This window comes from Anomaloglossus baeobatrachus, chromosome 12, assembly GCF_048569485.1.
Source record: "Anomaloglossus baeobatrachus isolate aAnoBae1 chromosome 12, aAnoBae1.hap1, whole genome shotgun sequence".
Taxonomy (NCBI): domain Eukaryota; kingdom Metazoa; phylum Chordata; class Amphibia; order Anura; family Aromobatidae; genus Anomaloglossus; species Anomaloglossus baeobatrachus.
In genome coordinates this window covers 53,486,152-53,503,019 of record NC_134364.1, presented here as the reverse complement: position 1 = coordinate 53,503,019, position 16,868 = coordinate 53,486,152, and the positions used below count along the sequence as shown (strand labels likewise).

At 45.9% G+C, this 16,868-nt stretch overlaps 1 protein-coding gene across 1 annotated transcript in view; it reads left to right on the top strand.

Annotated features, from left to right (window-relative positions):
* The window catches only part of SPTBN5 (spectrin beta, non-erythrocytic 5), a 365,978-nt gene that overhangs the window by 251,360 nt on the left and 97,750 nt on the right, over window positions 1–16,868 (top strand). The window contains exons 40-43 of the mRNA XM_075330185.1: window positions 724–838; window positions 10,421–10,534; window positions 11,397–11,518; window positions 14,580–14,742. Coding sequence (XP_075186300.1) covers window positions 724–838; window positions 10,421–10,534; window positions 11,397–11,518; window positions 14,580–14,742 — 514 coding nt within the window. The remainder of the gene's footprint in view (window positions 1–723; window positions 839–10,420; window positions 10,535–11,396; window positions 11,519–14,579; window positions 14,743–16,868) is intronic.

Here is a 16,868-nt window from a genome sequence, read left to right as displayed (position 1 = left end):
CACAAAAATTGTCAAGGTGCGCACATAGCCTTAGGGGTACTTTGCACACTACGACATTGCAAGCCGATGGTAGCGATGCCGAGCGCGATAGTCCCCACCCCCGTCGCAGCTGTGATATCTTGTGATAGCTGCCGTAGCGAGCATTATCACTACGGCACCTTCACATGCACCTACCTGCCCTGCGACGTCGCTCTGGCAGGCGAATCGCCTCCTTCCTAAGGGGGCGGGTCGTGCGGCGTCACAGCGACGTCACACGGCAGGCGGCCAATAGAAGCAGGGGGGCAGAGATGAGCGGGACGTAAACATCCCGCCCACCTCCTTCCTTCCTCATTGCAGCCGGGACGCAGGTAAGGCGATGTTCTTCGCTCCTGCGGCTTCATACACAGCGATGTGTGCTGTTTCAGGAACGAGGAACAACATCATAACATCGGTCCTTCTGAAATTATGGAAATGACCGACGCTACACCGATCATACGATTTCGACACTTTTGCGCTCATTAATCGTAGTAAAAAGGATTCACATACTCCGATGTCGACAGCAACGCCGGATGTGCGTCACTTTCGATTTCACCCCACCGACATCGCACCTGCGATGTCGTAGTGCGCAAAGTACCCCTAAGTCTGTATCCAACATTGCTAGGACTAAAGTTTCTTTTAAACACATATATGATATTGATATATTAACTTGGTTACTATTTTTTTTGTTGGTTTGTTTCCCTGTAGGTGGAATAGCTTCCATGGTGATCTAAAAAAATATCGTATGGCTTTGGAGGAAGCCCTGGAGATTCATGCCTTTATCCGTGAAATTGACAACGTCAATGAGAGGATAAGTGAAAAGGTAAAGGAAAAGCAGAAGAGTGAGGCAAATAGCGAGCGTTAAAAATGACAACTTCCAATAAATGGATATGTGAACTCCCAGAGCAGTTGTGTGAGGCCATGTAACTTAATGGATCTGTGTTTGTCCCCACTGATAATTGACATATTGATAGTTCATTCGAAAATGTTTAGTATTTTAGCATCTGTAGTAGAAAAATATTCTGTAGTCTTCTACTTGTGTCGTATAGAGTCTCAACACAGCCAATCCGGGGAACAAGCCTGCTATTCACCTACATAGGTAATGTAGGAAGAAGTGATGGAGTGTCGTTATTATTCTTAGTTCATATAGTGTTAATCAAGCGGAACAGGATTTCTGCCCCCCCCCAAAAAAAAGACATCTGCTCCTGAGCTCAATCGCTCCGGTCTCACACTGGAGATGTGTTGGTCTTCCCTTTACCGGTTAGGGTCAGCACAAGTTATAGGACCCGTGAGCACAACATTCATGATATTGCCTCAATTCTTCAGTTTTAAATGCTCATAAATCAGTGCCCAAGACAATAAACCCCAGTCATTTAGGAAGGCTCTAAAAGCAGATTCAGATGATTTACAGCCAACCGCGGGTGTCTTTAGTGCCTACAGTCTGGCCTCCTTGAACATCAACTTGTTGGGTCATTGGGGGGTGTATGTTGAGGCAGCCGTCTGGTCACAGAAGAAGGTAGGGATCCATCCATTAATGACAGGTTGTTTGTCTCCTGCCAGCTTAAATCTGCACAATTAATCTAAAGGTGTTCCTAGGTTTGCCCGCTTATTGATTGGCCAGTGTAAACAGGCTGTCAATCACCCGATGAACTAACAAAACACTCTTTCGTCTGGTGAGATGATTTTTAAGCCTGCTTAAAAATAATTTAGAGAAAAAAAAAATAAATAAATAATTTGCCCTCGGCAGCACGTCGTCCTGTGTTAACAAGCCACATGCTGCCTAGTTTGTATGCAGTCAACGATCTATTACTGATCATACTGTGTGCATAGGAAATGTGGTCTGCCTGTGTAAACCAGCTATTAAAGGACCACCAATCGGCAAACAAGCAGCTGATTGACAGTTGATTAATGCTGCAAGGCAGGCAGCGTAATTCCCCAATAATTGGGCCAACCACATCTGCAGCTCTGTATTCTCACCCACGTTCTGAAGGGTTGGAGAAGGTAACTGCTATCGCATCTGTACCGCCCCCGTGTCAGCAGCCGGAGCTGCTCGGATCCGGATCTGCGGTGGCTCGAGGGGTCTCCGGACCCGGGGGTCGTGCATCCACTTGAAATAAGAGGGGGGGTATTAACAGGGGACTGTGTGTTTAAAGTTCGTGACGCCACCCACAGTGTGTGGTAAGGTGGAGTACCACCGCTGCCATTGGGAGCACCCTGTGGCGATGGAATGGCAGCCAGGTGTTTAACCCCTCCGTGGGTAGGGGGGATGCCCCGGGGCTCGGTGATGCTGGCAGGGGATACCATTGGGGAGGTAAGGATCACTGCGTACTCACTCAGTCCAATAACGCTGACACCGACAACTTGTAAACCAAAGTTCTGAGCACCGCTGCAGCAGGGAGGGAGCATCCCGTGCCCGTTGGTGTTGCTTGTTAGCCTGTGACCTTTTCCTTGGCACCTTTCTACTGATTGGCCCCTGTAGTGTAAAACTAGTTGGGTCCCGCTCACCAGTGTGGCTAACTGGGTGAGCTTTCTCTCAGGGTTCACGCTTGGGATTTTCGGGACTGCGGATTGGGAAAGTCTTATCCCCCTCGTTGCGCTAGTACCCCGATTTTGGAGCGGGTGGAGAACAAATCTTGAAGGCTCTGTTCTCGTCGGGTGAATTACCGGGACGCTTCAAGCTACTTCCCGGCCTAGGGTCCACGTACCCCGTCGTGCCCCTGGCCCCTGCCCGGAGATAGCACAAGGCCGCTGGCTGCCCTCCTCGACAGTCCGTGCCTCTTGTCACGATCTCCTGCGACCGGGGTTCCAGCTCCTACCAGGCCCAGACCTACGTCTGCCACCTAGTACACGAGGAGCCCAGCTCCTGACCTCTCCTCTCTTTTTTTTTTTTTTTTACACACACACATTTTTGAACTGAATACATGTGGAGGACGTGTTTTGTGTGCGTTCAGAAATGGGCAGTTGATATAGCCTAGCACCAGGATTTAGAGGACTTATTTTTTGGTCCAGCACTGGGGTTCCACCGGGGATGCCTGCCCTTAGGATGGTGGTATAACCCTCTTATCTGGATTACTGACTTCCCTGAGGAATATTAATGAAACGCGTCGGAAGTTATATGTATACGTTGATGGAAGTTTTTCACCTGTAATATCTAAGCAAACCAAGGAAACAAGTATACTCGATATATGAAAATTGAGTTTTCAGGTTTGCTGTATAAACATAGCCCGCTTACGGTTGGTGAGACCTGTTCCCCTTTGGTTGAAGGAACCCCTTAGTGAGGAGGGTAGTTCCTGGAATAGGTTAATAGGGGTTGATCCTTGGGTCTCCATGTCCATGGTGCTTTTATGGACAATTTAATGTGTCACATACATCGGTTTGATCCTCGGATAGCCTAACGTTGATACTGGATGTGAGTGTGTGTTCAATACACCTTTGTGATGATCCATGTGGGGCTGTAATCAAACACCAGATGTTTTTTGTGTTTTTTGTGTAGTATGTCACGATTTTCAGTGACCCTGTTCACTTTTTAATTAAGGTATTAAATGTTAAGTTTTATATTTTTTTTTTTTCTTTTTTTTTATATTAGTGTCTCTTAGGAGATTTATGTAATCTAAGACCTTGCTGCTTATAATATTGACCTCTCCTCTCCCTTTCACCTCCAACGCTACACTCTCCCTGTCTCCTGACCCTCCCTAACCAACCCAAGTGGGCGGCCCTATTCCCTTTAGGCTACCATTGGTGTGTCTGGCGGGTGTGGTGCAGTGTTCCTAGGATTTTGATTATCTTGTTCTTAGCAACACCAAAGGTCAGGGACCCGTAACCAAGGAGGATGTGGATATCATGCAGAAGGGCAGATTGCACAATACCCTGTGACGACCTGATAGGCCAGGGCGTCACACATCCATTATTCTTGTCTATAAAACTGACCAGGGTAGTGAATAGTGCACACAGACAGCACAGTGAACGAGGCCAAAGAGGGGCTTCTGTTTTGTATAAACACCAGTTGTGATATAGAGTACAACCACCTTCATTACACATTGTTTAGACCACTTGTTCCCAAACTCCAGTCCTCATGACCCCCAACAGGTCATGCTTTCAGGATTTCCTTAATATAGCACAGGTGATGCCTTGATAATGATTCCATCACCTGTTCAATAGTAAGGAAATCCTGAAAACATGACTTGTTGGGGGCCATGAGGACTGGAGTTTGGTAAACACTGGTTTAGAAGGACGTATTTTCGGTCCATGTGCTGAGTATGCAATGTACCGTACAATAACCAATTTTAGCCTATTTGATACAACATTGCTGGCAACAAGCATAGATGGAATGAAGGACTTATTACAGTGTCAAGATGGAAATCTCAAGCATGGGACCTCCTACTCAATTCAAAGAAGACAAATATATTGACTGATGCCAGGTACGGCCCGGACACATTTGAGATGGACGACAACAAATTGGAAGTTGTAAAGGACTTCAAGCTGCTCAGATCAATGATAACTCAAAATGCAGCGACGACCCCGAAAGTCAATAGGAGACTAGCTATGGGCAAATCTTCAATGAAGTCCTTGGACAAGGTCCTGAAATCGGGGAATATTTCACTGGTAACAAAGACACGACTCGTACATAGTCTGGTCTTGGCTCATACATAGTCTAGTCTTTGTGGTAACATATGGATGTAAAACCTGGACAATAAAGAAACAAGATAGAAAATAAATCAATTGTGGTGTTGAAGGAGGAGGTTATCAATACCATGGATGGCAAGAAGAACAAACAAATGAATTTTGGAACAAATCAAGCCAGACATGTCACTCGACGCAACGATCACCAAGCTAAGACTTGCCTACTTTGGTCCATCACAGGAGGCGAGCAATGACTGCAGAAGGATACCATGGTCAGAAGAATAGAAGCAACAAGGAAGGTGAAGACCAGCAATAAGAATACTTGATACTATCAAGATAATGGCGGAGAAGACCCTGGTGGATATATCTAGGCTGCACAAGATCGATCTTCTCCTACAGAGCGTTCATCCATCAAGCCGCCATGGCTTAAGATCGATCTTCCTACAGAGCGCTCATCCATCAAGCCGCCATGGCTTGAGATCAAGCTGAAGGCCGCTAAAAAAAAAAAAGCTATGCCCACAAGCAATTTTCCACCTGGACTATTCTGGCCTTTTGTAAGGTCCAGGATAGTACATGCAGTGGCGGAGGCAGTTCCTGAAACCATTCAGGATGCGGACAAAACCACAGGGCTGCACATATCACATCAGTAACTCGCAGACATGGCTGACCCAATTGTTATTTCAGAGTTGACTTTTGAGATATTGCACTAAAGGCAAGTTAGAAATAAACCTTTACAAGAAGAAATGCAAGCAACAAGGGTAAATGACCACATTTATTCTTTTCCCAGAGCCAGGATCCAAGATTCGTGCAAAGTTTTTCAAATGGGACATGAGAGCGTGATTGTATTGAGTTTCACCATCAGCCATGTATAAATACCTGTGTAAAATCTTTGATCATCAGTCTTTGCTGGCAGAGCAAACCTTTTATTACATCTGCAATAGATCATAAAGAAGAAATACAATGGAATAAGGATTTGTGGCAGAATTTTGCATTGAATACACCCTGATATTTTTTCAATATGTAGCACAGATGTGGGAAGATATCTGACATCTATAAAACAAAAGTGAGGGAACGGTATCTGTCTGACTTATACAGTGTGTCCACCCATGTCCTGTCCACCGCCATTAACTTGAGAACGGCGGCAGCTATAGGCATAGATGTTGTGTCTAGCTATAGTAAAGTAGCCATGCGCTACGCAATGAAACCACCTATAGCACCACCTGGTGGAAAACAACGGAGTTAGCATTTTATCTCGAAAACGGAACGAGATAGAGAAAAAAAGTGAATTACAAAGTTGTAGGGCATCATCAATTCAATACGAATCGACACCTTGCATACAGAAATGCTATGATTAGAACGTGTAAAACTCACAAGGCTGCGGACGTGAAGTGATACCTCATGGAGCCCTTCCTACAAGTCATTGGGTATGGTGGCTGTGTGGAGTGGCCTCCACGCTCACCTGACCTTACCCCATTGGACTTCTTTCTGTGAGGTCACATCAAACAGCAGGTGTATGCGACCCCTCCACCAACATTGCAGGACCTACGACGACGTATCACAGATGCTTGTGCAAACGTGTCACCTACCATATTGCACAGCGTGCAGCAAGATACAGTATGCTGTCCAGAGTCCAGATGTGCATTGCAGCTGACGGGGGCCACTTTGAGTTTCAAAGTTAAATGAGCGCCATATGCGTGACCAGCATTCAATGTTTTGGGGGGGTCATGGGTTTCATAGCATTTCTGTATGCAAGGTGTCGATTCGTATTGAATTGATGATGCCCTACAACGTTGTAATTCACTTTTTTTCTCTATCTCGTTCCATTTTCGAAATAAAAATGCTAACTCCGTTGTTTTCCACCAGGTGGCGCTATAGGTGGTTTCATTGCATAGCGCTTGGCTACTTTACTATACCTAGACACCACTTCTATGCCTATAGCTGCCGCCGTTCTCAAGTTAATTGCGGTGGACAGGATATGGGAGGACACACTGTATAGGTCCACGTCAGGCTTTCTTCTTTCATATGTGGACTACTGCTACCAATATATATATATATATATATATATATATATATATATACAGTATATAATATATGTAAAATACCCAAAGCTTTGCTCGTGGAAAATGTTAAATTGTTGGTTACATTTGCTAAGGTTAAAATCTTCAGCGATTAATATTTGTTATTTTGGATTCAACATATGTTTATTTTTTAAATTTGTCTTAACACTGAGGAGAACAACTACTTTTTGAACAAATTAAATATTAACATTTACTCTCAGTCTCCCTTCAAGCCAGGACTCACGTTGTTCACTTGTCTGAGCTGTTTGAGACTATTTTGCTTTCTTAGCTTTTGAATCAATTTGCCCAATAGATGGTCATTTTGTGGGCGAGATTTTAAAAAACAGTCCTTAGTATTATGACCCATAGTAATCACCTCACACCAATCAGATCTAATAGATGAATATATATATGTGTGTGTGTGTGTGTGTGTGTGTGTGTGTATGTATATATATATATATATATATATATATATATATATATATATATATATATATATATATATATATATATGAGAGAGAGAATGACCTGAAGGATTCCAAATCTCAGTTATGAAAACTGCCTCACAGTCAGACTGTTCTAGTTGTCTGTTAAAGGGAACCTGTCATCAGAAATTTCGCCCAAAAGCTAAAAGATTCCCCCTCTGCAGCTCCTGGGCTGCATTCTAGGAAGGTCCCTGTTATTATTGTGCCCCATGTGAGACCAAAATAAAGCCTTTATAAAGTTCTACCTTTTTGTATGCAGCTTCTGTAAATCTGACACGGGGGCGGGCTCTCTGCCGTCCGTTATTCTGCCTCCTGGTCCTGTATGCCGCCCCCATCGCTCCTTTCCATATCTGATGCACCGCCCAGTGCCAGTCTCACGGGACTGAGCAGTGTGACCGCTGGTGACGTGTGCGCAGGCAAGTGATTATGGGCGGGACTGTGACTGTTATCAGCAAGTACCCGGCCATAATCTCGTGAGCGCGCAAACCTCTCAAGCGGTCACACTGAGCTCAGTGTAGATGCTAGACTGTATGGGCTGCTTCCAGGGATGACGTCCCTTTGTCATGTGATAGGGGCGTGTTCGAAATACTATCACATGACAAAGGGACGTCATCCCTGGAAGCAGCCCATACAGTCTAGCATCTACACTGAGCTCAGTGTGACCGCTGGAGAGGTTTGCGCGCTCACGAGATTATGGGCGGGTACTTGCTGATAACAGTCACAGTCCCGCCCATAATCACTTGCCTGCGCACACGTCACCAGCAGTCACACTGCTCAGTCCTGTGAGACTGGCACTGGGCATGCGCGGGGATGGCTGGAGCAGTGGGCGGTGCATCAGATATGGAAAGGAGCGATGGGGGCGGCATACAGGACCAGGAGGCAGAATAACGGACGGCAGAGAGCCCGCCCCCGTGTCAGATTTACAGAAGCTGCATACAAAAAGGTAGAACTTTATAAAGGCTTTATTTTGGTCTCACATGGGGCACAATAATAACAGGGACCTTCCTAGAATGCAGCCCAGGAGCTGCAGAGGGGGAATCTTTTAGCTTTTGGGCGAAATTTCTGATGACAGGTTCCCTTTAACAACACAAACAAGAAAAAAATGGGAATTCATTGTTGAATCATCGGGTCATTGCCCATATATAAACTTGATCCCATTCACTCAAACACCTGGGAATTGTGTGACCCAGAATCTATAAACCACCATATTATAAGTTAAAGTGACTCCAAAACTGTTTATAATTAATTATTTTTATTTTCAAAAACTACAAAAACAGTTTATTACATTAAAATTTTACACTATGGGGTTAAATTTTATAAACACATTGATCATATCATTAAATTAAAGTGCATAAGGAGCAGGAAAAAAAGTAAGGACACCAATACAAAGCCCTATAGGATGCAACTCAACATCCGAGCCTGCACAAACCAAATAACCAGTGAATGGGTGAGTGATGGTAGACAGTGAATATCACATACTGAAGCACGGGTAGATATATATAACCAGAATCAATTTAGACAGGCCTGAGTTATCCAAGAACAGTCACTACGTAGCGCTCTAGTAGCATGCTTCAATATAAACAACCTTGGCCATGGCCCCCGAGGAAGAACATATCGAAACGTGCGTCGGGCATGGGATGGGACTCGGCGTCTGAACCGCACACTTATGCGATATGGGTGAGTCTGAAGGACGGTGTCTGTAGTTTATCGCTAGAACGAACAGTCACATATAAGGTTATTTATATTGAAGCATGCTACTAGAGCGCCACCTAGTGACTGTTCTCGGATAACTCAGGCCTGTCTAAATTAATTCTGGTTATATCTATCCGTGCTCCAGTATGTGATATTCACTGTCTACCATCACTCACCCATTCACTGGTTATTTGGTTTGTGCAGGCTCGGATGTTGAGTTGCATCCTATAGGGCTTTTTATTGGTGTCCTCACTTTTTCTCCTGCTCCTTATGGACTTTAATTTAATGATATGATCAATGTGTTTCTAAAATTTAACCCCATAGTGTAAAATTTTAATGTAATAAACTGTTTTTGTAGTTTTTTCAAAATAACAATAATTATAAACAGTTTTGGAGTCACTTTACTTATAATATGGTGCTTTATAGATTATGGGTCACACAATTCCCAGGTGTCTGTTCTAGTTGTCTGTAGCAACCAATCAGAGCTCAGCTTTCACTTTACCTCAGCAACTTCAATGCTGATAAATGCACATTGGTTGTTACAGGCAACCATAATGATCTTACTGTGAGGCAATTCTCATAAATGAGGCCCCAGTTACTTATGCAGTGATTATATGCAACCAGAGCGATCTTACTGTGAGGAATGTGTTTATAAATGGGACCCCAGTTACTTCTGTAGTGGTTTTAGCCAACCAGAATGATCTTACTGTGAATCAATGTACATAAATGAGGCCCCAGTTACTTCTGCAGTGACTATAGGCAACCAGAGCGCTCTTACTGTGAGGCAATGTACATAAATGAGGCCCCAGTTACTTCTGCAGTGACCATAGGCAACCAGAGCGATCTTACTGTGAGGCAATGTACATAAATGAGGTCCCTGTTACTTCTACACTGGCTATAGGCAACCAGAACAATCTTACTGTGAGGCAATGTACATAAATGAGGTCCCAGTTACTTCTGCAGTGACTATAGGCAACCAGAGCGATCTTACTGTGAGGCAATGTACATAAATGAGGTCCCAGTTACTTCTGCAGTGACTATAGGCAACCAGAGCGCTCTTACTGTGAGGAATGTCTCATAAATGAGGTCCCAGTTACTTCTGCACTGGCTTTAGGCAACCACAATGATCTTACTGTGAGGCAATTCTCATAAATGAGGCTACAATTTCCTCTGCACTGGTTGTTGACAGCCGTTGCTATAATTACAGACTTTACAGCGACTTATCAGGTTGCCCCACTTTAACAACTATATGACTGTTGTCCCTTTAAAAGCGACTGTTTGGGCTCCGTGGCTCCACTTCTTTAACACCCTTTGGGCAAAAACTGTGTCAGCAGCTTCAGTGCCTAAAGCTGCACTCTGATTGCTATGAGCAAGTAGAACGATCTTCCTGTGAGGCCATACTCCTAAATAAGACTCCAGTTACTTGTGCACTGGGTGTTGACAGCCGTTGATATAGGTACATACTTTAGAGTATTTATATTTTCTGCTGTATGCATACATATATATTATTAAGGTACAAGTATAAAAAAATAGTATTTTGTCTCCTTATAGAGCACCCTCATGCAAGCACTTGACTATGGGAAAGATGTAGAAAGTGTTGCCAACTTAATCAGAAGACATGAAGAAACTATTCGTGACATCAATGTCATTCAGTCACAGAAAGAGGTGAGGATTGCATGGGATATTGAGAGATCACTGACAGTTAAGCGGGCTTTACACGCTGCGACATCGCTAATGCGGAGTCGTTGGGGTCACGGAATTCGTGACGCACATCCGGCCGCATTAGCGATGCCGTTGCGTGTGACACCGATAAGCGATTTTGCATCGTTGCAAAAACGTGCAAAATCGCTAATCGGCGACATGGGGGTCCATTCTCAAATCTCGTTACTGCAGCAGTAACGAGGTTGTTCCTCGTTCCTGCGGCAGCACACATCGCTGCGTGTGACGCCGCAGGAACGAGGAAGCTCCCCTTACCTGCCTCCCGGCCGCTATGAGGAAGGAAGGAGGTGGGCGGGATGTTACGTCCCGCTCAGCTCCGCCCCTCCGCTGCTATTGGGCGGCGGTTCAGTGACGTCGTGTGACGCCGCATGGACCGCCCCCTTAGAAAGGAGGCGGTTCGCCCGTCACAGCGACGTCGCCGGACAGGTATGTATGTGTGACGGCTGTTGTGCGACACGGGCAGCGATTTGCCCGTGTCGCGCAACAGATGGGGGCGGGTACCCACACTAGCGATATCGGGACCGATATCGCAGTGTGTCAAGTAGCCTTTAGTTGATTTTATTTTTTGTAGCGTAAAGGATTTTTGTATTATTTTTAAAAAAAAAAGTCTTTAGTTTGACCGCTCTCTTCTAATACAATAACCAGAGGTTTTGGTTCTGAGGACAGAGCCCCAGTTATAAGCGTCTGTTTATAAATCAGTTCTTACATTTGTTGGGATCTTATCCATATTCTTCTCGGAAAATGGTGACACTTGCCAAATAACTAGAGGAACCTAAATTATTTGTTTTACATAAATATTCCCTTCCAGTCCTTGCACCAAGAAGCCAACCGCCTGTCCCGAAGAAATTCATCAATGAGCGAACGTCTGACCTCAAAAGAGAAGGAGATGACTGACAATTGGCAGAAGCTCCTACTCCAGGCCAACGAGAGGTACTGATCTAGATCACCGTCTATAGTGCTCACAAGCAAAGGCAAGCTTCAGCAATGTTGCCCTTTAGGAGGCTGGAAGGTGGTTGCTAATCCCGGTGGTTGCTGTATCTGGATGTCCACTGGATACATAAAAACCCCCCCGCTCCCCCGTGCACATTAGGCTAATGTTGGCTGAATCCATCCAATGTTTATGGATGTCTCTGACACAATAGGTTATTAACGGAATTAGTGGTTGATCCCTGTCAGTAAATCAATGTCCCCAGATCTGCAGTGTTTTGTAAAGAAACAAACCATGCCTTGCCTGGATCCTCTAGAGCGTCTCCACCGATGCACCCGGTGTCTGGCATTGGCCCTCATCACATTGACCGCGCTATAGCCATTGTGTGTGCTTAGTGGCTCTGCTTGTGTAGACGGAGCTCCCCTTTCTGAGCCGCTGAGTGCACAAATTAGCTGCCACGCTAATGATGTGACATTAGTGCCTTAGCCAATGCCAAACACAAGGATCATCAGTGGAGACTTGCTGGTGGACTCTGGGAAAGGGAGTAAAGCGCACTTAATAGCTAATTTGTGGAAATTCATTTACTGAAAATTAACAACCCCTTTAAGGATCCAGCATGTCTGATATCCTTAACTCCTGGAGACAGGCCACTAGACATGCCTCGCTAAAAGAACACAGAAGCACTGGGCCAAACAAGAGTTCCTGTGGCTAACAATTGGCTGCCCTGTAATGTGTATGGCGGAGTAAAGGCGTTAGAGCAAATTTAATAGTATGTGTACTTTTGTACACATTTTCCCATCTCCAGAAATATTTAGTATCTAGGTTTTTCATGGAAATGTGCCCATTGGATAGGTGATAATTAGTGATGAGCGAGCACTACCATGCTCAGGGGCTCAGTACTCTGGTACTCAAGTCACATCCATCCCAGCATCCAACTGCTTGTTACGGGTGCCGAGCGTGGTGTGCCGCTCCCGCGACAGCAGCCAGGCTGCTCGGATCCGGATCCGCGGTGGCTCAAGGGACGTCCGGACCCGGGGGTCGTGCGGCCACTCAAATTAAGGGGGTGTATGGACAGGAGATGGTGTGGAAAGTTCGTGACTCCACCTGTGGTGTGTGGTAAGGGTAAAGTACCACCGCTGCGGCTGGGAGTACCCGGTGGCGATGGTGTAGGCAGCCAGGTGTTTAACCCCTCCACTGGTAGGGGGGATGCCCCGGGACTCGGTGATGGTGTCGGGGAGGTGCCGTCGGACCGGTAAGAGTTAATTGCGTACTTACTCAGTACAATATCGCTGGCAACCATGGTAAACCAAAGTTCTTGATGCCACAGCATCAGGGACGGAGCACGCCTGGGTCCCGTGCCAGTTGGTGTTGCTTGTTAGCCTGTGACCTTGACCTTGGCACCTCTTTCTGTAGTTTGTCCCTTTCAGCTTGAAACTAAAACGGGTCCCGGCCACCCGTATGGCTAACGGAGTGAGCTTTCTCTTAGGGTTCACACTTGGGATTTTCTGGACTATGCAGTGGAAAAGTCCTATCCCCCTCGTTGCGCTAGTACCCCGATTTTGGAGCGGGTGGAGAACGGATCTTGAAGGCTCCATCCTCGTCGGGTGAATTACCAGGACGCCTGAAGCTACTTCCTGGTCTGGGGTCCACGTACCCCGTCATGCCCTGGCCCCTGCCCGGTGATGGCACAAGGCCGCCGGCTGTCCTCCTCGACAGTCCGTGCCCCTTGTCACGATCCTCTGTGACCGGGGTCCAGCTCCTACCAGGCCCAGACCAACGTCTGCCACCTAGTAGTACGAGGAGCCAAGCTCCTGACCTCTCCTCTCGAGAGTCTCTGCTTAAGACTGTCTCCTAACACTCTTGACCTCCCCTTAACCAACCCCCCAAGTGGCAGGCCCTATTCCCTTCAGGCTGTCCACTGGTGTGTTTGGTGGGTGTGGTGCAGAGTGTCCCTAGGGTTTTGATTAGCTTGTTCTGAGCAACACCAAAGGTCAGGGACCCGTAACCAAGGAGGAGGTGGATATCATGCAGAAGGGCAGATTGCACAATACCCTGTGACGACCTGATAGGCCAGGGCGTCACACGTGGTAGTGCCCGCTCATCACTAGTTGTGAGCACTAAGCACCAGAGCATGGTAGTGCCCGCTCATCATTCGTTACGTGAACCGACCACCCGAGAATGGTAGTGCCCGCTCATCACTAGTTATGAGTACTGAGCACACGAGCATGGTAGTGCTCACTCATCACTGGTTACGAGTACAGAGCACCCGAGCATGGTAGTGCCCACTCATCACTGGTTACGAGTACAGAGCACCCGAGCATGGTAGTGCCCGCTCATCACTAGTTAGGAGGACAGAGCACCCGAGCATGGTAGTGCCCGCTCATCACTAGTTACGAGTACCGAGCACCCGAGCATGGTAGTGCTCGCTCATCGCTAGTTACGAGTACTGAGCACCCGAGCATGGTAGTGCCCGCTCATCACTAGTTACGAGTACTGAGCACCCGAGCATGGTAGAGCTCGCTCATCACTAGTTACGAGTACCGAGCATGGTAGTGCCCGCTCATCACTGGTTACGAGTACTGAGCACCCGAGCATAGTAGGGCCCGCTCATCACTAGTGATAATTATTACGAGGTAGGTCTTTCTGTCAGGTCCCCCTACTACAGCAACACAGCTGCCAGAAATGGTTAAGAGGAATAGCTGTAGACGTGTACACCCTATAAATCCCTGTTCTGGGTGTAGGAGTCTCGTTGGTGGTCCTAGTCAGTGATTGCATGTCTGTATGCACACTCACATCAGCAAAGCTGTCAACCGCGAGCTACACCGCCTTCTGGACTGGTATGTCTAGTATGAGAAGGAATTGGATTACATGAATCTTTTTCTACAAAACTAGAAATCATGTTCTCTACATCTCCCTATACTTGGCCCCGATAATGTTTCTCCCTAGTAGTTTCATGGATAACAAAGTTGAGCAGTTGTTTATTGCTGTATTCTTGCTGGCGGTAAAATTGTGCGCTGCGTATAATGTTTTGTCTGTTGAACAATATGTTTCATTCTTTGGCAGAAAAGAGAAGTTAGACGCCTCTTACCATCTGCAAAGGTTCAATGCTGATATCCGCGAGATAATGAACTGGATGCAGAAACTTCAGGCCTTGATGGAAGGAGCTGGCGTGCCAAAAATCATGGGAGATGTTGAAGCCAGAATTGAGGAGCACCAAGAGCGGAAGGTGCATTGATAATTATATGTTCTGTTCTTTGCTGTGTATCCTCAATTGGATTTAGTTGCAGATTCCATTTCTAAATTATATCCAGACAGAATGCACAACTATTTTGCCACCAATGCATATGACTATGGACATGTTCTTCTGTGTCGAACAAGACTATAGCGTGCAGTATATAATCTTTTTGCATGTCCAGTTCAACACGCAAAATTTGGTGCAAGGTCCTCTATAATTTTTTCTGCATATTCTGCTCTGAAAAGATGCAGATCAGCATGCCAGTAATAAAAGCCAAGAAAAAAGTTGCCTCTTGAGCACAAATATCTTTAGCCCATAAAAATTGGACTGTGCCACGCTATCTTGTTGTTCTCAAGAGGTGGTCCGGAGATCCCTAATTCCTTTACCCTCTCCCCTTTTCCCGATCGTTGGCTCTCCAGATTTCTCTCCGGGCCTCTCTGACCTGGTGTTCTGCCTATGGATTTATCGAAATAGATTCCGCGCCCACCAAATTGGAGTTGGGGGGCATTGGCCAACGACGGAGGAACTTCGGAATTACAGGGTCCCCGGACCTCTGGGCTTGTGGCGTTCTATGCAGCTTCGACATTTTCTCTGTTCTCTACCAGACTATAGTCAGTATGACAGACCCCTCACCGAATTCGAGAATTTATGCATGGAGGGGGGGATCCTTAGACATTCATTGGCCATCTTACCTACCATGCTAAACTCCTCCTAGCTTCCTCTTGCAGTGGGAGTCGGACCTGGGCCTCGCTCTTTCGGCCACGCAGAGAAACAAGGTGCTGTCACTCGCTCACAAAGCATCTATTAGTTCGAAACTTCAAGAAGCCAACTACAAATGCATCTCCCGGTGGTATAGGGTCCCAACAAAACTCCACTGGATGTTCCCAGCAGTAGACTCTAGTTGTTGGAGATGTGGTGCAGGGGAGGGAGACTTCTAACATATATTTTGGGAGTGCCCAGTGTTACAGCAGTTTTGGGAAGGGGTATGGGGAGTGATCAGGCATGTGACTGGATACACGCAGACCCTGGGCCGAGAACTCTTCCTGCTCCAATTATCTGAGTCCTCTGTCCGTGCGTACAAAGGGTCTCTGTTAAGTTTTCTGGTGATGGCCGCCAGGACGTGCATCCCTCTGAGGTGGAGATCCTCTTCCCCGCCGACATTATCAATGTGGGAAAAGAGGGTGAACGAACTGTTGTACATGGAGGACCTGACTGCGTTTCTCCATGACAGAGGCCTTTCACGAGACATGGTTCTCCTAGATCGAGTTTAAATACTCTAATGGCTACAGTACTTGGATACCCCCTGATCGAGGGGGGGCCTACTGATGCCGTGGGATGGAGGTGTTCTGAGAAGGTGGATCCCTGCTTTGTGTCTGTTCATGTCCCAGTGTCTCCCTCTTCCCTCCCCCTTTTTCCTTTTGTGTCTCCCCCCCCCCTCCCCTATTCGTCACCTGTCTAATCTTTCTTGTCTTACTCGCTTCTTTCTTCTTTTATTCTCAATTTACCTTGGTATTCCCGTATTGCAAACATTTTCTGATAAACATGGAGGGGTCAAAGTGTTGAAATTTTCATGTGTCACAGTTAGTCTGTTATAAAAATGTCATAGAATGGATGTAAAATGTATTATAATTGACTCAGTTTGGAATGATTCCATGTTTATGGTTAAATAAAGAATTTAAAAAAACAAAACAAAACATTGGACTGTGGTGGATAGAATTTTTTCAGTTTTCAGCCATGGGCAGAGCCAGGGTTTTGGTACTAGCAGACACTTTGAGTCGTGGGTCTTTGTTTGTTTGTTTTTTCTTTAACATTTTTCACCGATATTGGTTCACACACATATTTTTCACATTCCTTTTTTTTTTTCTATCACCTTATACATGTCTCATCATGACACTAAACATTATAAATATACGCATAATAGCCAGCACAGGCCAATAGTATTATTGTTTTTGCATAAAGAGAAAAATTCCTTGTTGGCATTCTTCTACTTAATGTCACGGAAGCTACAAAAATAACAAGGCCGATAAGTAAAAAAGGCAAATAGAAAAGACTCTTTAGTGTACAATGCAATGTGAGCGGAACTGGAAATCCTCTGTGAGCGTCACTGTTGACCAATA